We start from the raw sequence: 23,471 nt of genomic DNA on the forward strand, positions 1-23,471 counted from the left end.
AACTTAATTTAACCCACGAGTTTAAATTACAAAGAACAAATGATTTTTGAAAGAGTAATCAAGCGGTAATCAAAAGAATGTAATCCAGGGACAAAGACCAGACTTGGAAAACAGACGTACACAACAAAGAACATAAAGTAACTAAAATCATACATACAAAGTAACAAAAGCAAATACGCAACTCGGACTCCACTAAAAACTGGGATTTGTTTGTTTGTTGAGGTTTAACGTCAAACCAGCAATATTTCAGCTATATTCAGACGATGAACATGAAATGGATGATAAAATAAACATGAAATGATGATGAAATGAAAAAAAGGGATCGGATTCAAGGACAAAGGGGTCGACAAATTTTGATTGCCACTGGAAATAGGGAGAGGTGGGTAGGGTCGGGCAATTTAGCCTCCTGTGGCGGAGACCTATGGTTCCTACCCGGGAGAATACCACAGTAGGGTTCTTTAACGTGCAAGGAACGTAGCGTCTTTCCCAATACAGTGCACCACTATGGTTTGCGGTTAGGTTTTCCGTATTATAGCCTGACAACCTCAGCATGTAACACGCCAGGGGTACCCCATTCCACCACCTGGGACACACAACCCAGTTGCTGTGTGGGCAGAGCGCCCTAGCCCCCGGCTAGAGTTCTGAGCACTATTTAGTCGCCTTTTACGACAAGCTTAGCGCTGCTGCAGGCCTATTCTTTTGACACCCGGACCTGCACGGGTCAGGTCCGGGTGTCAAAAAACTGGGAGCATGGACCAGGTCCACCGGTAGGGTAAGCGTCTGGTCTGGTAAAATGTGTGCATCTTATTCTTAGTTGAATAGGCCAAGAATCTTACATTGATCTATATTGATATCTGATTTGTTTGTTTATGTTGGTGTTTAAAGATTTGGGTGGTAAGTAAGCATATATTACTTATTGAAACGTACATACATTATTTCTGTATATAGATCTGTATTTTATCAAATCAATATTAATCTCCAATTGAAATCAACAATGTCAAGAACGATAACTTCTAAAAATTGTCCAATTCTTACACAATATATCTATATACATGTAGCTATATGTTTTATCTCATAAAGTGCAACAAACTAATGACAAACTGAGTTATGTGGTCTGTAACTGTCTCTGAATTTAAAGTAAAAGAATGCTATTTATTGATATTATCTTTTTGCGCCAGGATATTGGCAATTATCAGTTATTAAAAATTTGTCGCATTTATGTTATGATTTATTCAATTTAATCAAAAACATCTCATTTAAAGAAGTCTACACTTTGACGCTTCCTCAGTACAGAAACAAAAAAACATTAAAACTGAATGTGTTTTTCAATATTGTATGTTTTAATTTTCTATCTTTTGTAATTTTTGTTCCAACTTTGTGAACTAAAGAAAATAGAAGAGGTGAGTACAAGACATTTAACTTGATTTGGTTGTTGAAACCAACAATAAATCAATCAATCATTAATTTGGTGGTATATACATACCTGTATGGAGGTAAATTTTGAAATGAGCCTGATTCTGCCCCGGTGTTAGGCATGCCAACCCAGTCGGACACATTATTCTGATTCCGAGCCAACCAGTCGTCACTTATCCCCTAAAATACTGCGTGCTTGGAGGAAAAGCAGTGGCTTTCAATTTTAGTCTTTGATGTGACCTGGCCAGGGATCAAATCCACACCTCGCACTCGAGGCGAGAGTGGGACAAGTGGGAAGTTTTCGCATATTGTGTTGTGTTGTGTTATGTTATCTATTTCTTTTCGATAAGCATTTAAATTATATTAGCAACTACTCCAATATCAGTTATTTCTACTCTAATCCGGCTAAATCAGATCAAAAAGAGTAATATGCGTACTTATAACCTCCCAATCGATTATGAACTTTTCCAAAGCGAACCTCGTGTGTACTTTAAAAGACGGGACTGGTGCTTAGTCTACCCGAGTTCAAAACTCACTTACAATGATGTATTGTATGAATTTGCTTGGTTTAGACAGGAGTTTGAGAAAGATGCCACGTTCCTCGCACGTTAAGGAACCCTGGTGTGGTATTCGATCGGAGTAGGAACCTTTGCGCTCCGCCAAAGGAGGCTAAATTGCCCGTCCCTACCCATCCCCCTTTTATCTTGTGGCAATCAAAACAGGTCAACCCTATTATCCTTGTGTCCCATCCCCTCTTTTTTCATTTCATCACCATTATATTATGTTCATTTTGTCATCCATTTCAATGTTCATCGACTGAACATAGCTGAAATATTGCTGCTTGGTCGTTAAACCCCAACAATCAATCAGGATTTTGAAGTTTTCTAGCTTCGGTTTTAGCAAATTCCGCTGTACTAATTCGATCATTAGTTTATCTGTCACAATGTTAAGATAGGTTGCTATGTTGGAAAATGTCACATTTCGACAGTCTCCGGCCCATATTGTTTTTTTAATCTTATGTGCAATGACGATGTTTGTTGGGGTTTAAAGTCCGAGCAGCAATATTTCAGCTATATTCAGACGATGAACATGAAATTGATGATAAAATGAACATGAAATGATGAAATGAAAAAGGGATGGGACACAAGGACAATGGGGTCGCCAAATATTGATTGCCACTGGAAATAGGGAGAGGTGGATAGGGTCGGGCAATTTAGCCTCCTGTGGCGGAGCCCTATGGTTCCTACTCTGGGAGAATACCACAGTAGGGTTTAACGTGCAAGGAACGTGGCATCTTTCCCAACACGGTGCACCACTATGGTTTGCGTTCAGATTTTTCGTATTATAGCCTGACAACCCAGGCATGTAACACGCCAGGAGTGCCCCATTCCACCACCTGGGGCACACATCCCAGTTGCTCTGTGGGCAGAGCGCCCTAGCCCCCGGCTATGGTTCTGAGCACTATTTAGTCGCCTTTTGCGTAGCGCTGCTGCAGGCCTATTCGTTTAACACCCGGACCTGCACGGGGCTGTGCAATGACGATGAACATGAAATAATGATGAAATGAAAAATGGGATGGGACACAAGGATTATAGGGTCGACACATATTTGCAGTGACTACGAAAATATGTCAATGTTTTGACTTTTTTGTATGAAACTAAATCCGTTATAATTATCTGTTGTTAGTTCTATGTTTCTCAAAATTAAAATCTCCTTTTATTTTCTTTTTTTCTTTTTTTTTTCATATTGTCAACAGACCAAACATTGCAAGGTAAGTCAAGAGATTAGTTTATGTATGAGTTTTAATTGAAACGTTCTTTTCGTTTTTTAATGATTGACTGATTGTTAGGGTTTAACGCCCGAGCAGCAATGTTTCAGCTATATTCAGGCGATGAACAAGTGGATGATAAAATGAACATGAAATGATGATGAAATGAAAAATGGGATGGGACACAACGTTAATGAGGTCGATGAATTTTGATTGCCACTGGAAATAATTTGTTTGTTGGGGTTTAACGTCCGAGCAGCAATATTTCAGCTATATTCAGACAATGAACATGAAATGGATGAAAAAATGAACATGAAATGAAGAAAAAACAGGATGGGTCACAAGGATAATAAGGTCGACAACTTTTGATTGCCACTGGAAAAAGGGGGGATGGGTAAGGTAGGGCAATTTAGCCTCCTGTGGCGGAGCGCAAAGGTTCCTACTCCTATCGAACCACTGGAAATAAGGAGAGGTGGGTAGGGTCGGGCAATTTAGCCTCCTGTGACGGAGCTCTATGGTTCTTACTCCGGGAAAATACCACACTAGGATTCTTTAACGTGCAAGGAACGTGGCATCTTTCCCAAAACGGTGCACCAATATTGTTTGCGGTCAAGTTTTCCGTATTATAGCCTGACAACCCCAGCATGTAACACGCCAGGGGTACCCCATTGCACCACCTGGGGAACACAGCAAAGAACAGGGGTACCCCATTGCACCACCTGGGGCACACAGCAAAGAACATAACTAAAATAATACATACAAAGTAACATAAGTAAATGAGCAACTCGGACTCTACTATAAACTGGGAGCATGGACCAGGTACACAGGTAGGGTACGCCTCTTCTGCTTAAGAACATATCAGTTGCTGCTGATTTACTAATGACATGATTCTGTAAGTTTGGTAATGTTGTTTATTACAACACCTGCATAAATGTATTTTATCTTTTTCTCCCCATTGATGCCATTAAAGCTAAAGAAATTGGTGAGTAAAATAGAAAGCATGCAACACTTTTGAGCGTTATGCATTTAGTCAAATACATAGTACATTCCAAAAAAATAAAATCTTTTTATTTTATAATTCCTTAATTTAACGCTGACCCCATCTCAGTTGGTTGTCGAAACTCGTGTTCGGTAACATTTCCTTACAGACCATCTTTCATTGCAGATGTACGTCGCTTTACGAGCAATTATAGATCAAAGTGGAGTTTCGGAAATTTAACTAAATCACATGTATCAAAACAAAAAAACTTGAAATTAAGGAGACCACAGATATTGCAAAGTCGACGTATATTTGCTTCTAAATTTTCAAAGTCATTACATCAAACATTTTATGATTGATTGATTGATTGTTGGGGTTTAACGTCCGAGCAGCAGTATTTCAGCTATATTCAGACGATGAACATGAAATGGATGATAAAATGAACATGAAATGATGATGAAATGAAAAATGGGATGGGACACAAGGACAGTAGGGTCGACAAATTTTGATTGCCACTAGAAAAAGGGATGGATGGGTAAGGTCGGGCAATTTAGCCTCCTGCAGCGGAGCGCAGTGGTTCCTACTCCTATCGAATACCACAGCAGGGTTCTTTAACGTGCGAGGAACGTGGCATATTTCCCAACACGATGCACCACTATGGTTTGCGGTCAGGTTTTCCGTATTATAGCCTGACAACCCCAGCATTAACATGCCAGGGGTACCCCATTCCACCACCTGGGGCAGAGCGCCTAGCCCCCGGCTAGGTTTCTGAGCACTATTTAGTCGCCTTTTACGACAAGCGTAGCGCTGCTGCAGGCCTATTCTTTTGACACCCGGACCTGCACGGGGCTCAAACATTTTATGAGCTTGTCACCCTGAGTTGAACCACGCACATATAATTGTTCGAGGTATCATTGTTTTCGTTTATTTTACACAACAACAAGAGGAGTTTAGATTGTTTCTAAAAAGCATAGGATGCATACTCGATTCTATGGAACCTGTTTTGGGAAGAGTGCACTGTTAGGTCTATTAATCTGTGTTTCGACACTTCCCTTGCCGCTGTACCCATTTTTACTCCATTAATTTTGAAAATGCAAAGAATTTCCATCCCAACCTGCTATGAATTTGTAGTAAACGTGATTGAAATTTGTCATCTATTGATTTTAGGCTCTGCCTATGAAAGAAGGAAAAAACGACAAAAATGCGCCTCCGTACTTGTGCAATCTTCTACTTCCGTGTCGATTAATTTCGTCACTTCTGTCAGAATAGTTTCCAGCCATTCATAGTTCTGGTCTAATATTCTACATACATAGGACATCGCTCACGCTCCGTCCATATTATCGTAACGTTGTCAGTATGTGATTATAAAAAAAAAACACTTCCAAGTAAACAGAACTATATAAGACCAGCATTACGATTTCTTGTACCTGTCATAATAGCTACAAATAAACGTTATATTTCTACATGTACATACCTTATATTTTTGTATGTTTTCTTTTTCGAAAAACCAGAACGGGTTGTTGAGCGACTGGGAGGTATGTTAGTGAGAAAGAGTTATTATATATATATTTAAAAATATATACATATTTCTAAACCAAACCTTTTTTGGACTTTAAAATGTGTTTAGTTTAGACAGGTGTTCTGTATACAAAGGCTCAAAATTCATTCAAATTTTCAATTTGATTTGTAACAAGTTGTGGGTGGTTCTCCTTTAGCAAACCATGTTATTTTGTAAATCTGACTTCTTGATGCTATGATATTCTCAAGATGTACGTTAAATGTAATTTTTTAAAATGTCGAGAGAAAAAAAGTAAATTAAAAAAATATGAATATTCAGCAATATGATCTCATAAATGATACAAAGTACAGGTATATAATGAAAACATTCCAATTTCAAAAAGATCGGATGCGTTTTATTCAAGTCATTGTTAATAAAGTTAACAGTTTGTTTGTTGGGGTTTAACGCCCGAGCAGCAATATTTCAGCTATATTCAGACGATGAACATGAAATAATGATGAAATGAAAAATGGGATGAGACACAAGGATAATGGGGTCGACAAATTTTGCTGTTGATCAAATAAATGCTACCAAACCTAAATGAACCAGTTTCATTTTTGTATTGTAGGGTGAAGCAAAAACTTTGAAAAATGTTTTTGACCATTATTTATAAATATTAAAACTAAATTATCATCTACAATAGCTAATTAAATGTTGCAGATGACTTGGTTGCTGGAGGTACATATGCTTCCTATGAGAATACTGTTTACCTTGCGGGAGCATGCAACATAGGAAAGTCAACCCTGGCTAGTGTGTTCCTTGGACACAAGATTCCGACAGAGTGGAAGTCTACAAATGGCTTAGTCATACATTTTGGTCAAAACGGGATAGATTTATTATTGAAAAAAATGGTACCTGTCACAGAAGGTATATCAAATTAAGTCATGCATAATCCGAAACAGTTTTAAAATAAGACCAATAACACGTATATTATCAAAGCATTATTTCGTCTGTGGCTTTTCCTGTCACTGGTACTGATTTATTCAATGAATTAAACAACCAAACACGATACCAGTCATTAACTGATTTTTGTCTTTCTATCGTCCAATCGTCGCAAATATTTCATACCAAGCTCCGAAAAAGCGTCTGACGTTCGACATTCACTATAGGCGCTGCAGCCTGCCCTCTCTGAAAATGCAAGAATCTTGCAAAGCCAGGAAAAGGTGAATAATTTTACGCGACGTCATCCGAGTGTCAATTGAGGTTTGATTCGAATAACGCCCGAAAATTTCGAAATGCCTGTCTGAAGCGGTTAGTAAAAGAAAAACAAGCGTCTGTCGCTACGTGGAGCTCAATAGCATAAATAATCAGGACGAGAACAAGTTGAAAAAAAATCAGAATGGAAAACAAAAAAGGTAAAAGTTTGACTGTTATCGGAAAAAAGAACAAATGGGTAGGATGGGCAAATTTTGTATATGTTTTTCAAACAGCATTTTTTGACAAAATTACAAATAATTACAAATCAGTGCAAGAAGCTTCTCAAATCCTTTTATCCAGCTTGTCTTTTTAGTTTTTCGTTCTTGCAATTCGCAAGTCATATTATCAATTAACTTGTCGATTTGTTTCTTTTGTAACATATATTGTTTCCTTAACAGATTTAAATCTATTCGCTAAAGTGTTACGCGGCAACCCTGAAGTTCGACCGAAAGAATATAGGCAGCACACTGATTGCGGAGTGACGGGCAAACATGAATCTAAACCAGCGGAATATGGTCATCATTCTGTGGGCAAAAAGATGGTGATTCATGGAGAACCTACCGCCACAAAATCACATTTTCCTTCCATTTCTAGTAAGAAATCTAATGCACAGCTGCACTGTTACAAACTGACAGAAGAATTTCTACAAGGTGTTAAGAATGGTAAATACAAAATAAACATTGCTCCTTCAGATTTGGTAGATTTTGGAGGCCAAAGATCTTTCGACATGACACACCAGCTTTTTGTACGGCAAAATGGAACATTTGTGATCATGTTTGATGGAAGATATGCCTTTGATGATCCTCTTCCTAATTACTATGCAATGACAAATAAAGGCAAGTTGTTTAGATGTTTTAGGGGGATGCTTATTCGTACTAAAGATTTTATATAGTCGTTTTACAGTCCGTCAACCCAACAAATAATATTCTAAGAGCAATCAACGGAACCACGGTTTTTTCGGTAATCAAAATGCAATCCAGGACAAAGACCAGACATGGAAAACAGACATACACAACAAAGAACATAAAGTAACTAAAATCATATATACAAAGTAACTAAAGCAAATGAGCAAGCCCACTAAAAACTGGGAGCGTAACTGTGATGATCAATACATGATCGATTGATCAGGTCCGGGTGTCAAAAGAATAGGCCTACAGCTAAGCTTGTCGTAAAAGGCCGCTAAATAGTGCTCAGAACCATAGCAAATGGGATGTGTGCCCCAGGTGGAGGAATGGGGTACCCCTGGTGTTACATGCTGGGGTTGTCAGGCTATAATACGGAAAACCTGACCGCAAACCATAGTGGTGCACCGTGTTGGGAGAGATGCCACGTTCACCGCATGTTAAAAACCCCTACTGTGGTATTCTCCCGGAGTAGAAACCATAGGGTTCCGCCACAGGAGGCTAAATTGCCTGACCCTACCCAACTCTCCCTATTTCCAGTGGGGCCCCGTGCAGGTCCGGGTGTCAAACGAAAAGGCCTGCAGCAGCGCTAAGCTTGTCGTAATAGGCGGCTTAATAGTGCTCAAGAACCTAGCAACTAGGATGTGTGCCCCAGGTGGTGGAAGGGGGTACCCATGGCATGTTACATGCTGGGGTTGTCAGGCTATAATACGGAACCCTGCTGTGGTATTCGATAGGAGTAGGAACCTTTGCGCTCCGCAACAGGAGGCTAAATTACCCGACCTTACCCATCCCCTTTTTCTAGTAGCAATCAAAATTTGTCGACCTTATTATCCTTGTGTCCCATATTTTTTTCTTTTCATGTCATCATCATTTTATGTTCACTGTATCATCCATTTAATGCTCATCGCCTGAATATAGCTGAAATATTGCTGCTCGGGCGGTAAACCCCAACAAACAAACTGTACGCAGGGTTCTGAGCACTACTTAGTCGCCTTTTATGATACACTTAGCGCTGCTGCGGGCCTATTCTGTTGACACCCGGTCCCGTACGGGGCAATTAGATATGTAAATTTAGTTTGTTTGTTTGTTGGGGTTTAACGTCCGAGCAGCAATACTTCAGCAATATTCAGAAGATGAACATGAAATGATAAAATGAAAATGGGATGGGACGCAAGGACAATGGGGTCGACAAATATTGATTGCCACTGGAAATAGGGAGAGGTGGGTAGGGTCGGGCAATTTAGCCTTCTGTGGCGGAGCCCTATGGTTCCTTCTCCGGGAGCCTCGTGCAGGTCCGGGTGTGAAAAGAATAGGCCTGCAGCAGCACTTAGCTTGTCGTATAAGGCGACTAAATAGTGCTAAGAAACCTAGCCGGGGGCTAGGCGCTCTGCCCACAGAGCAACTGGGATGTGTGCCCCAGGTGGTGGAATGGGGTACCCATGGCGTGTTACATGCTGGGGTTGTCAGGCTATAAGACGGAAAACCTGACCGCAAACCATAGTGGTGCACCATGTTGGGAAAGATGCCACGTTCCTCGCACGTTAAAGAACCCTCATGTGGTATTCGATAGGAGTAGGAACCTTTGCGCTCCGCCACAGGAGGCTAAATTGCCCGACCTTACCCATCCCCCTTTTTCCAGTGGCAATCAAAATTTGTCGACCCTATTATCCTTGTGACCCATCCTTTCTTTTTTTTCATTTCATGTTCATTGTCTGAATATAGCTGAAATATTGCTGCTCGGACGTTAAACCCCAACAACCAACCAACCTTTCAAGCACCCGAATTTTGTCACTCAATTTTATAAGTTCCTTCTTCAGAGATTTAACTTCATCTGATTTATTATTGAGTGTAGTTTCCTTTCTGGCTATAAAATCAGCAAATTTGTTAAGCTCTGCCTGATGTGAACCCTTAAGTACATTCATTTCAGCTTTTAATTCTTTGTAGCTTTGGAATGTTCATCAGTCAGGCATTTACTGGTTGAAAAAGATTGATTGATTGATTGATTGTTTGGGTTTAACGTCCGAGCAGCAATATTTCAGCTATATTCAGACGATGAACAGAAACGGATGATAAAATGAACATGAAATGATGATGAAATGAAAAAACGGGATGGGACACAAGGACAGTAGGGTCGACAAATTTTGATTGCCACTAGAAAAAGGAAGGGATGGGTAAGGTCGGGCAATTTAGCCTCCTAAAAAAAAAAAGAGAGAATTTTGTGCTAAATTCCTCAATCTGAAATTCAGATTCTGAGTTTCTATCTTTCGCCTCACTCTCAGAGTCGCTTTCAGATTCTTCTGGCCATGCTGATTTGTTTGTTTGTTGGTTGTTTGTTGGGGTTTAACGTCCGAGCAGCAATATTTCAGCTATATTCAGACGATGAACATGAAATTGATGCTAAAATGAACATGAAATGAAAAAGGGATGGGACACAAGGACAACGAGATCGACAAATTTTGATTGCCACTAGGCCCCGTGCAGGTCCGGGGGTTCAAAGAATAGGCCTGCAGCAGCGCTAAGCTTGTCGTAAAAGGCGACTAAATAGTGCTCAGAACCCCAGCCGGGGGCTAGGGCGCTTTGCCCACAGAGCAAGTGGGATGTGTGCCCCAGGTGGTGGAATGGGGTACCCCTGGCGTGTTACATGCTGGGGTTGTCAGGCTATAATACGGAAAACCTGACCGCAAACCGTAGTGGTGCACCATGTTGGGGAAAATGCCACGTTCCTCGCACGTTAAAGAACCCTACTGTGGTATTCTCCCGGAGTAGGATTGTTTGTTTGTTGGGGTTTAACGTCCGAGCGCCAATATTTCAGCTATATTCAGACCATGAACATGAAATGGATGATAAAATGAAAATGAAACATGAAATGAAAAAAAAAGGATGGGTCACAAGGATAATAGGGTCGACAAATTTTGATTGCCACTGGAAAAAAGGGGGGTGGGTAAGGTCGGGCAATTTAGCCTCCTGTGGCGGAGCGCAAAGGTTCCTACTCCTATCGAATGCCACAGTAGGGTTCTTTAACGTGCGAGGAACGTGGCATCTTTCCCAACACGGTGCACCACTATGGTTTGCGGTCAGGTTTTCCGTGTTATAGCCTGACAACCCCAGCATGCAACACGCCAGGGATACCCTATTCCACCACCTCGGGCACACATCCCAGTTGATCTGTGGGCAGAGCGCCTAGCCCCCCGGCTAGGTTTCTGAGCACTATTTAGTCGCCTTATACGACAAGCTTAGCGCTGCTGCAGGCCTATTCTTTTAACACCCGGACCTGCACGGGGCTTTTCCAATGGCAATCAAAATTTGTCGACCCTATTATCCGTGTGTCTCATCCTTTTTTTCATTTCATGTTCATTTTGTCATCCATTTCATGTTCATCGTTTGAATATAGCTGAAATATTGCTGCTTGGACGTTAAACCCCAACAAACAAACAAACAATCCTACTCCGGGATAATACCACAGTAGGGTTCTTTAACGTGCGAGGAACGTGGCATCTTCCCCAACACGGTGCACCACTATGGTTTGTGGTCAGGTTTTCCGTATTATAGCCTGACACACCCAGCATGTAACACGCCAGGGGTACCCCATTCCACCACCTGGGGCACACATCCCAGTTGGTCTTTGGGCGGAGCGCCCTAGTCCCCGGCTAGGGTTCTGAGCACTATTTAGTCGCCTTTTACGATAAGCTTAGCTTTGCTGCAGGCCTATTCTTTTAACACCCGGACCTGCACGGGGCTGTAAATTTAGATGTCATTGCAATGTTTTTTTTCTGTTAACAATATTGCGAAAAATGTGACTTGCATAAAATCGCAATAAATAAAATGCGCGTTATTGAGTCGTAATTATAACTTGTGTGGCATTTTTTGTTTCTATAAATCACCATAGTTATAATCAGTATTTTTTACTACATAATACAGTCGCTATAATTAGTGCATGCAAACATTTTCTGAATTAAATTCAAGTTATGTTAAAGTTATATTAACGATAATACATGATTTATTCATATAGTATATGAAATATAATTTTATTGTTCTTTTGTCAGATATTGTTATGCACTGGGTATCATCTATTCTGACGTACTGTATAGACGAGGAAGGCATTCTGCCAATGATATTATTTGCAGCAACGCATAGTGATTACTTCAAGGTTTGTATGAAATAATTGGTGATTAATAGGATAATTATTTGGAAAGAGTTAATAACCAAAATATGACCAGGAGTGTAGATGAACGTCTAGATTTAACGAGTGTGCGGAAGTTGTTTCGTGTAAGAGTTAAATCTGAATGCGCTCTCAGGACGAGTGATCATGTTTTTTTTTGTTATTTACCAATTGATTATCCTATTTATTATAGCCCCGTGTAGGTCCGGGTGTTAAAAGAATAGGCCTGCAGCAGCGCTAAGCTTGTCGTATAAGGCGACTAAATAGTGCTCAGAAACCTAGCCGGAGCTAGGCGCTCTGCCCACAGAGCAACTGGGATGTGTGCCCCAGGTGGTGGAATGGGGTACCCCTGGCGTGTTACATACTGGGGTTGTCAGGCTATAATACGGAAAACCTGACCGCAAACCATAGTGGTGCACCGTGTTGGGAAAGATGCCACGTTCCTCGCACGTTAAAGAACCCTGCTGGGGTATTCGATAGGAGTAGGAACCTTTGCGCTTCGCCACAGGAGGCTAAATTGCCCGACCTTACCCACCCCCGTTTCCAGTGGCAATCAAAATTTGTCAACCCTATTATCCTTGTGACCCATCCTTTTTTTTCATTTCATGTTCATTGTCTGAATATAGCTGAAATATTGCTGCTCGGACGTTAAACCCCAACAAACAAACAAAGCGACTAAATAGTGCACAGAAACCCAGCCGAGGGCTAGGCGCTCTGCCCACAGAGCAACTGGGATGCGTGCCCCAGGTGGTGGAATGGGGTACCCCTGGCGTGGTACATGCTGGGGTTGTCAGGCTATAATACGGAAAACCTGACCGCAAACCATAGTGGTGCACCGTGTTGAGAAAGATGCCACGTTCCTCGTACGTTAAAGAACCCTGCTGTGGTATTCGATAGGAGTAGGAACCATAGGGCTCCGCCACAGAAGGCTAAATTGCCCGACCCTACCCACCTCTCCCTATTTCCAGTGGCAATCAAAATTTATCGACCCCATTGTCCATGCGTCCTATCCCTATCACATGAAGTGGATTATAAAATCAACATGAAAGGATGAAATGAATAAATGGGATGGAACACAAGGACAATGGGGTCGACAAATTTTGATTGCCACTGGAAGTAGGGAGAGGTGGGTAGGGTCGGGCAATTTAGCCTCCTGTGGCGGAGCCCTATGGTTCCTACTCCGGGAGAATACCACAGTAGGGTTCTTTAACGTGCGAGGAACGTGGCATCTTTCCCAACACGGTGCACCACTATGGTTTGCGGTCAGGTTTTCCGTATTATAGCCAGACAACCCCAGCATGCAACACGCCAGGGGTACCCTATTCCATCACCTGGGGCACACATCCCAGTTGCTCTGTGGGCAGAGAGCCCTACCCCCCGGCTAGGGTTCTGAACACTATTTAGTCGCCTTTTACGACAAGCTTAGCGCTGCTGCAGGCCTATTCTTTTAACACCCGGACGTGCACGGGGCGAAAGAAAGCTTGTCAACTTTCAGATATATAAAACTGTATCATTAAATGCAAAAATACTTCATCTACAAAAAAAATTAAAAATATGACCTACCAAATACAAATTTAAAGGAATTGTAAGCATATGAGACAATAATTTTTTTTTAAATTTTCGTGTTTCTGTCCTTTTCTGTGTTTTAGCCTAATCATATCTGAATTAAAAACGTTAATGTGATGAACATATAAAGGTTTGCTTTTCTACCTCTTCACAGGATGACATTAAATTGAAGAAAACTCAGTTTTTGAATAAACTAAATGAATACTTTGGAAACCATGTCATGAAGAAGCATATTGTCCTAGATAAAATATTTCTCATCGACGCAAGAAATCCAAATGATACAGGACTTATTCGATTGCAAGATTGCCTTGTGAAAATCGCTTTTAGTCAACCTTCTTGGGGGACACGGAAGCCTGTTCGATGGGTACCATTGGAGATACAAATAGCAGAGATGAAGAAAAATCTCCGTCTTATCGTGGGAAAGGATAGCTTAAGAGAAATTAATTATTTAAATAGCGATCTAGCCCTGTCAGAAAATCAATTCGAAGAATTTTTAGAGTCTCAACACTCAGCTGGCAAAATCATGTTCTATAACCAACCCGAGTTAGATCAATTTGTTGTTATACATCCGCCGGGTCTCGTCAACGTTCTTAATTCTTTTATTACTGATGAAATATTTTGGCCAAAAGCTACTAAATTCGAGACAGTAAAATCGGTATTTAAGGCATGTTCCATGAACCAAAGGCATTATAGCAATAAAAATGAAATTTCAAAGATTCTGGAAGCAACGTATAAAACAGGTCAAATATCGAAGAAGGATTTACAAAAGATATGGACACAAAAACGCGTGCCGATTGACACAAAAGAAATAAGCGATTTTGTGACGAAACTTTTAGTACATCTTGATGTTCTGATAATTCCCAGACAGTATAGAGACAGGGAACACACTTCATATAGAGATTCAAGCGTCTTCTTTCTGCCGTGCATAATTAAGGAAAAACTTCCTACGTCAATTTTAGAAAATTCCGAGTTAACCAAGTCCTCTATTTCACTTGTATTTTCCTTGAAAAGAACTACAATACCTGCTGCCCTTGCATACAAATTGATTGGAGCAGTAGCTAGTATTTGGCCTATAAAAGAGGAAGGTGAAAGGCCATTACTTTTTCAGTTTGCCGCAGTTTTGAATGTCAATTCCGAAAATGACATGATAATTTCTATACAAGAAAACGAGATATTAATATATTTAACCAATAAAACGTCAAAATCCCGGATACCACCAGATGTCGCTGCAAGCATCCAAGAATGCCTTGTAAATACATTAAACTACGCTCTCAAGTTTTACATCCGTAGTTGTAGTGGATTGGAGAAATCATTTAACGCATCCAAACTTTATGACATGAAGATTGGGGAAGTTTGTTCCAAGCGACCATGTGTTGTTCCAATAACTGATGCAATGCATAAATCTGAGTGGATATGTAGTCATGGCAACTGTCATAAAACCTCCATTGCATTAATTTGGATGTTTGAAAGAGTAAGCTAATTCTTTGTACTATTAGTTTTATTTGCAAAAGGGGGTATTTTTTGTCTTTTCCAATTTTGTTTTGGATTTTGTTTTATGGTCACTTGTTTGGAAGCCTTGCAGAGAAACACCAAAACGTGTTTCCATTTCGTGTTTATTGATATATCTCGCATATATATAGATCATATTGTATACTCCAGTGGGCTTCTACTTAGTTTGAACATGGTAACGATACATCAGTAAAACATTTTGACGGGTTAAATCTTTGAAATTTTCAATGAAGAAATGCATAAGTGGCATTTTAAACATGTTATTCGGGCGAAAATTACTAATAATGTATTTCTATACTCAATTTTCAGCACCTGAAAACATGTCATGATTTCTGCAAAGGTATGTAAAAAAATGTTATTGTGAAATTTATTGATTGGGTTTTATGCCCGACAACAGGGTACTTTGACGTTCGACGAACATGACATCTTTCCCAACACGGTACACCACTATGGTTTTCAATCAGGTCTTCCGTATTACGGCCTGACAACCTAAGCATGTAGCATGTCAGGGGTATCTCTTTCCACCATCCAAATCACACAACACAATTGCTCTATGGGTAAAGCGCCCTAGCCTCTGGCCAGGTTTCTGAGCACTATTTACTTGGTTTTTACGACATGTTTAGTGATGATGCGGGTGTATTCCTTTGACACCAGCACGGTATTTTAACGTGCGAGGAACGTGGCATCTTTCCAAACACGGTGCACCACTTGTATGGTATGCGGTCAGGTTTTCGGTATTATAGCCTGACGACCCCAGCATGTAACACGCCAGGGGTATCTAATTCCACCACCTGGGGCACAAAACCCAGTTGCTCTGTGGGCAGAGCGCCTAGCACCCGCCTAGGGTTATGAACACTATTAAGTCGAATTTTACGATAAGCTTAGCGCCGCTGCAGGCCTATTCTTTAAACACCCTGACCTGCACGAGACTAAGTTTTTAATGATAATTATATTTAAATATTACAGTCTTTTATTTCTAGTTTTCTTTTATTCTCGCGACACATTATTACTAAATGCAAGATAATGCTAAATGATCAAAATTATAACCGATGACTTATCAGTCACGAAATTGAAATCGACTGGTAAGCTTCGTTAATCAAATACTTTCTTTTCGGTTAAACTCTCTGTAGTCTCTCAATAAACAGTCCAACAAAGTTCCGTTCTTTTAACTTAATTTGGAAAACCAAAACCTTTTTAGGGTTTTTACACATGAAGGCCTATTATTGCAGACTTTGGGAAATTTTTATCCATATAGGCCTATTCTTGCAGACTTTTGGACATCCTCATAACTTAACTATTTTGTGAATGAACTAGCAAAAAACTAGTCGCTTGTTCTACATGTTGATACTACATTCGTATTAGATTAGACCCTGGTATTTAAAGCAGCAGAATACAGAATTATTTCTAGTATGTCTCCTTACGTGCAAAATCCATTGTTCTCATTTCAATTTACTGACACATTTCTCAAATACAGTAAACGTTTTGTCCATTTCCTATGAAATTTGATTATGACATATATATTTTACACAAAATTTTAAAACTGATAATCACTACTTGCATCTCAGCCCATGCACTTGGTATTTGAGGGGGAAAAGTGATGACTGGGCGACTCAATGGTAGAATAATGTGTTTCAGTGGTTAGGATGCGTACGTGTGAGCTGTTGCTTCTAAGAGCTAGCACAATACATATTCGGCTCAGCATGACGAACTTGTAGAAAGTAGAGCATGTTCGATTGGTCAATCCTTCTCATGCTACGATGCATCAAATTTCGAAGTACATAAATTCATAATCAATCAAACTTATAGGTCTCCATGGCGATTTCCTACAACAACGATGTGATGATGTCTTGTTGATACGTTTGGCGAACCACTTAGCGATGTCATCGTTCAGAGGGTTGATGCTAAATCTTGGTCTTAGTGCTAAGGATCTTGATAATCTGCAGTACGAGTACACAAGGCCTTTAGAAGTGATATTTATGGGGTTGAGGTCGTGGCGTAACAAATTGACAACACCAGGAGAAGAGCCATGTATAGGGGACATCCAATCAGCCTTGTCTGCTATAGGGGACAATGGTCATCACCTGTGTCAGGTATATTTAATTACAGTTTGCATGAATGTAATATACAACAACAGAAACTGCATACGCGACCTAAATTGCCCGATCTTACACATCCCTCCCTTTTTCTAGTGGCAATCAAAATTTGTCGACTCTATTATCCTTGTGTCCCATCCCTTTTTTCATTCCGTCATATTTCATGTTCATTTTATCATCCATTTCATGTTCATCGTCTGAATATAGCTAAAATATTGCTGTTCGGACGTTAAACCCCAACTATCAATCAATCTACATAGCACACTATTTCAAATTTTCGATAATGTTTTTACGAACGGAACTAGAGTAATCAAGGGAACCAAGGTTATAGCGGCAATCAAAAGAATATAATCCAGGGACGAAGACCAGACATGGAAAACAGACACACACAACAAAGAACATAAAGTAACTAAAATCATACATACAAAGTAACAAAAGTAAATGAGCAACTCGGACTCCACTAAAAACTGGGAGCATGGACCAGGTCCACCGGTAGGGTAAGCGTCCTCTGCTTTTCTAGAAACACCCGCCGAGTTGCTCATAAAAAGTCAAGTCCGGGGTAGACAAACGAGGAAAGGTAAACTATGACCCGTTGAATAAATCAGTTTTCATGATGCTGATGGATACATCATAACGATCCACGAGTTCATGATGACGACCATAAAACTTCTTGTAGCAACATAACCCTGTTCCAGAAGCCTATTTGTTAGAGTTCTAGCGCGATTCAAAAGGTCTGCGTAGCTTCGGCAAGCTCTGCCATAACGTGTGAGTTGTGATATGAACACTCCATACGCAGGAGCCGAAGGGATGTTGCCACAGATGAAAGGAAAGTTGACAATTTTGAATGAAAAGTCATCACGTTTGTCGTAAAGTTTGGTCAAGTTTTCCTTTACCATCGATTTCTAAGTGTAGATCAAGATATGAGGCTGACTTCACAGTGTCTGTAGTATCCTTTATCTCAAGTTCTTTTGGGTAGATGCGATGTATCAAATCCCCGAAATTAGGATTGTTTAAAGATAATACGTCATCTATACAGCGAAAACTGAGATTGAAAGATCTAGTTATCAGTACTTGACCAATCAGGAACCTAAATCACAAGGGTAAAAAGATCGAAAATTAATCATATATGTATATACTTCCTTCCCTGACGCTGACAAGATATGAACAGATTTTTCCCTCAAAATATTAATGCAGTGTTTCACTTTGTACAATATATTTATACCGTGTAAGTGGTAATTTTCGTTATATTGGCGGTCAAAGTTTGAGTGCGAAAATTAAATTAGGCGAAATATACATGAAGATAAAATAGAGTTATTCATCTTTTTTTTCTTATCCATTGAACAGCTTGTCTGCTGTGAAAATTACATTCCGCAAAGTAAAACTCACCCAATTTTTGAAGAAATTTCCCATACCCGAAAAAAAAAAACACTTATACTGTTGTGTGTATTACAAAATATTAAGAAGGGATTGAATTGTTTGTTTGTTGTTGGGGTTTAACGTCCGAGCAGCAATATTTCAGCTAAATTCAGACAATGAACATGAAATGGATGATAAAATGAACATGCAATGATAAAAAAAGGATGGGTCACAAGGACAACAGGGTCGACAAATTTTGATTGCCACTAGTAAAAGGGGGGATGGGTAAGGTCGGGCAATTTAGCCTCCTGTGGCAGAGCGCAAAGGTTCCTACTCCTGTCGAATACCACAGCAGGGTTCTTTAACGTGCGAGGAACGTGGCATCTTTCCCAACACGGTGCACCACTATGGTTTGCGGTCAGGTTTTCCGTATTATAGCCTGACAACCCCAGCATGTAACACGCCAGGGGTACCCCATTCCACCACCTGGGGCACACATCCCAGTTGCTCTGTGGGCAGAGCGCCTAACCCCCGGATAGGTTTCTGAGCACTATTTAGTCGCCTTTTACGACAAGCTTAGCGCTGCTGCAGGCCTATTCTTTTAACACCCGGACCTGCACGGGAATGAAGGGATTGAAAGTCCCACAAATGCCGCAACATTTTCAATCCATATTGCATGCATATTTACATATCAAAACAACTCCTTCCAAATATGGAAGAAATCTGTCTTGAGGAATCCACAAGAACGTATAGACAGCAGACATTTTTTTTTCGTGACTTCCGTCAGGGGACAAAAATACGAATCACACAACAAAAATTGTATATAATATTACAAAAGAAAACTTTATTAGCGGATGCAGAGCATCTGTAGTCTTCCTATTACAAAGTCCTAATGAAGGTCTGAAAATACAACTCAACTCGAGATTGCACAATTACATTTGTCCTTCCATTTCTAATTAGGACAGTCAGTGTAAAAATAAAGTCTCTGATCGGTTAAGACTTCACTTATGATTTCATTACAATCCTATTTCTTCAGAATATCATTGTGCGTTCCTTTTACAGGTTTTTAGAGATAATTCAAATTTGGAAAGTAAGTAAAATAAGAAAATGGTCTTTCCTGTATGAGTTAATGGAGTACTATTTAATCATTTTGTGATTTGTACAGCCCAAAAGAAAGGGTGTTTTCATGTGAAATTTAAAACATAACTTATTCAGTTTGATTGTTTGTTTGTTGGGGTTTAACGTCCGAGCAGCAATATTTCAGCTATATTCAGACGATGAACATGAAATTGATGATAAAATGAACATGAAATAATGATGAAATGAACAAGGGATGGGACACAAGGGCAATGGTGGTTCCTACTCCAGGAGAATTCCACAGCAGGGTTCTTTAACGTGCGAGGAACGTGGCATCTTTCCCAACACGGTGCACCACTATGGTTTGCGGTCAGGTTTTCCGTATTATAGCCTGACAACCCCAGCATGTAACACGCCAGGGGTACCCCATACCACCACCTGGGGCACACATCCCACTTGCTCTGTGGGCAGAGCGCCCTAGCCCCCGGCTAGGGTTCTGAGCACTATTTAGTCGCCTTTTACGACAAGCTTAGCGCTGCTGCAGGCCTTTTCTTTTGGACACCCGGACCTGCACGGGGCTTACTTATTCAGCCAGCTTCCGGTAAATGTTTTACTACTGATTCTGCCAGATGACTTAAGTAGTACTCCAGCTAAGAATCATGAATGTGATTTATGGTTGGAAACAGGACATATTTTTATTTTTGAAATTTTGTTTAAGATGTTATAGTAAGCAGAAATTAAAATGTGGCTTTTCATACAATCCTTATTCATGGGAGATATAAACGGCAAAGAATGTACTATAGAATTAAAAAAATAACGGAGATAACTCTGCATATGATACTGAAATATATAATTCAAATTTATCTCCTAACAACAGACAGATTAGAATGAATGATTATATATTTCATATACAGACCCATAAAACACAACTTAATGACACAAATCTAAAATGGCCCCGTGCAGGTCCGGGTGTTAAAAGAATAGGCCTGCAGCAGCGCTAAGCTTGTCGTATAAGGCGACTAAATAGTGCTCAGAACCCTAACCGGGGGCTAGGACGCTCTGCCCACAGAGTAACTGGGATGTGTACCCCAGGTGGTGGAATGGGACCTGGCGCGTTACATGCTGGGGTTGTCAGGCTATAATACGGTTGATTGACTGATTGTTATCTTTTAATGCCGTTTCGGCGACTAGGGCCATATCACGGCAAGAACATTGAATGAAGTGGAAATATTAAAAGCAAGATCAGTCTCTTAATAAAATAATGAAATTAAAACAAGCAGCTATTTACATATAAAAAGGTAATAATACGGAAAACCTGACCTCAAACCATAGTGGTGCACCGTGTTGGGAAAGATGCCACGTTCCTCGCACGTTAAAGAACCCTACTGTGGTATTCTCCCGGAGAAGGAACCATAGGGCTCCGCCACAGGAGGCTAAATTGTACGACCCTACCCACCTCTCCCAATTTCCAGTGGCAATCAAAATTTGTCGACCACCCATTGTCCTTGTGTCCCATCCCTTTTTGATTTTATCATCATTTCATGTTCATTTTATCATCAATTTCATGTTCATCGTCTGAATATAGCTGAAATATTGCTGCTCGGAAGTTAAACCCTAACAAAGAAACAAATCTAAAATGTGTAGCTTTTTCGGGTATGTATCACATATCACAGAATTTGCATGATTCTTACAAAGACGGTGGCTTAAGTTATTAAATTAATATCAACATTATAACAAGTAAGTTTTGTTATAATGTTTAAGTTAAATAAAGCAATTTGATGTTTAGAAGTAAAAGCAAACAGGTCCCGACTCACATCTGAATTACTCACAAAAATGTCAAATTATATCATAGCAATTATACGTTAATGTTTGAGCTTTCTGAGGTCGGGTCATTAAATTAATATTGCACGTATATTTCATGCATCATTTGCCTCCTATCAGTTGCTGCCCTGCCAATTTTACTTTGAACATCAGGTTTTATCATGGTACCAAGGTAAATACATGAGATTCCTATGGCATCTGCCAATAGGAAACAGACAAACTATGTGTATAATGCAAAAACATTAAAGTGTATGAAAATCTTTGGTTGTATGAAAATAACTATAATCTATCTTGAAGCATTTATATTGCTTATAGAACTTACCATTTACCATAAATAGACTGAACAGTTGAATGGTAGTGAATGTTGAATATCGCAATAAAAAAATCTTTAATTATTAATTTTCAACAGTATAACAAACGAGCCTTGTTATTATCTTGACATTACTGAATATTCTGTGGTCCTTTTCACAAAAAAATCGTAAATGTAAAATTAGTCGTAAGTTATGACGTCATAGTAAATAAAAGTATTGATTGATTGATTGTTATCTTTTAATGCCGTTTCGGCGACTAGGGCCATATCACGGCAAGAACATTGAATGAAATGGAAATATTAAAAGCAAGATCAAAGTCTCTTCATAAAATAATGAAATTAAAACAAGCAGCTATTTACATATAAAAAGGTACATAAAAGGTGAACCTAAGACATAAAATACTTATAGAAACATAACTTCGATAAAACATTTAAAATATTGAAAAACTAAGGAAGGTATCAAATTTAGATTTTATTAAATAAACCGATGTCCCGCAAGAAATCGATGATGTTTTTAGATGAAACGGTCTTGAACAAATCAAACATATTGGCGCAGTCAAAATAATTTTGCCTGGTGTTGGCAAAATCCACACAATCTAGAAGAACATGTTTGATAGAGAAAGGGCAATCACATGGGATACACTCAGGTGACGTCAAAACTTACGACTAACTTTATTCTTACGATTTTTTGTGAAAAGGGCCACTGTATCTTATGAGATAAATTTTATCTTTCTACATTATCGAATGATCTGTATCTTATAAAATAAGTTTTATCTTTCTCCAGAAATAGCTAGTATTGAACTCCAAGATGTTCCTAGTGAAGACGTGTTAAACGAACTAGCTCATAATATGGGTAACTGTATCATCCACCTTGGAATTGAACTTGGGTTTTCTATCCAGTCAATAGAAGAGACAAAGTATAGATATCCCAAAGATATGTATAGCCAAACTTCTGACATTTTGCGAAAATGGAGGGAAAACAAGTTTGGCGTTAAACCAACAATATTTAGGTTAATGGAGGCTGTGGACAGAGTTGATAAAGGTGGCTTAAAGTTTTTGTTGGACAAGTACATAACACAAAAGGATATTTAAAGAGTGTCGAGTTAGAAAATCAGTGTGGAAGGTAAAATCGATGATTTGGGAACAATGTGCAAATATGTGTGTGTGTGTCAAAAAAAGGAATAGGAAACGGAATCCGACTAACTTTTGCATTAACATTAAACTACTCAAAAAGTTCAACATTACCTGTACATGACTGGTATGAAATTTATGATTGATTGATTGATTGTTGTTGTTTATTGCCGTTTCGGCGACCAGGGCCATATCACGGCAAGAACATTTAATGTAAGGAAAATATTAAAAGCAAGATCAAAGTCTCTTCATAAAATAATGAAATTAAAACAAACAGCTATTTACATATAAAAAGGTACATAAAAGGTGAACCTAAGACATAAAATACATATAGAAACATAAATTCGATAAAACATTTAAAATATTGAAAAATCAAGGAAGGTATCCAATTTAGATTTTATCAAATAAACCAATGTCCCGCAAGAAATCGATAATGTTTTTAGATGAAACGGTCTTGAACAAATCAAACATATTGGCGCAGTCAAAATAATTTTGCCTGGTGTTGGCAAAATCCACACAATCTAGAAGAACATGTTTGATAGAGAAAGGGCAATCATATGGAATACACTCAGGTGGAGGATCACCAACAAGCAAATGGCCATGTGTAAATCTAGAATGTCCAATGCGGC

At 39.5% G+C, this 23,471-nt stretch overlaps 1 protein-coding gene across 1 annotated transcript; it reads left to right on the forward strand.

Annotated features, from left to right (window-relative positions):
• Positions 1–5,457: 5,457 nt before the first annotated feature.
• Positions 5,458–22,993, forward strand: LOC148596888 (uncharacterized; the record flags this gene model as incomplete). The annotated part of the gene is made up of 9 exons (XM_088564334.1): positions 5,458–5,695; positions 6,379–6,585; positions 7,314–7,751; positions 11,864–11,967; positions 13,700–15,016; positions 15,364–15,394; positions 16,861–17,144; positions 19,566–19,593; positions 22,496–22,993. Coding segments are annotated over 9 exons (2,955 nt in total), but the record flags the coding sequence as incomplete, so codon positions are not given.
• Between the last annotated feature and the right edge of the window lie 478 nt (positions 22,994–23,471).

Source organism: Perna viridis, chromosome 15, assembly GCF_037379345.1.
Source record: "Perna viridis isolate PV_CMFRI_1.1 ecotype Kerala chromosome 15, ASM3737934v1, whole genome shotgun sequence".
NCBI lineage: Eukaryota > Metazoa > Mollusca > Bivalvia > Mytilida > Mytilidae > Perna > Perna viridis.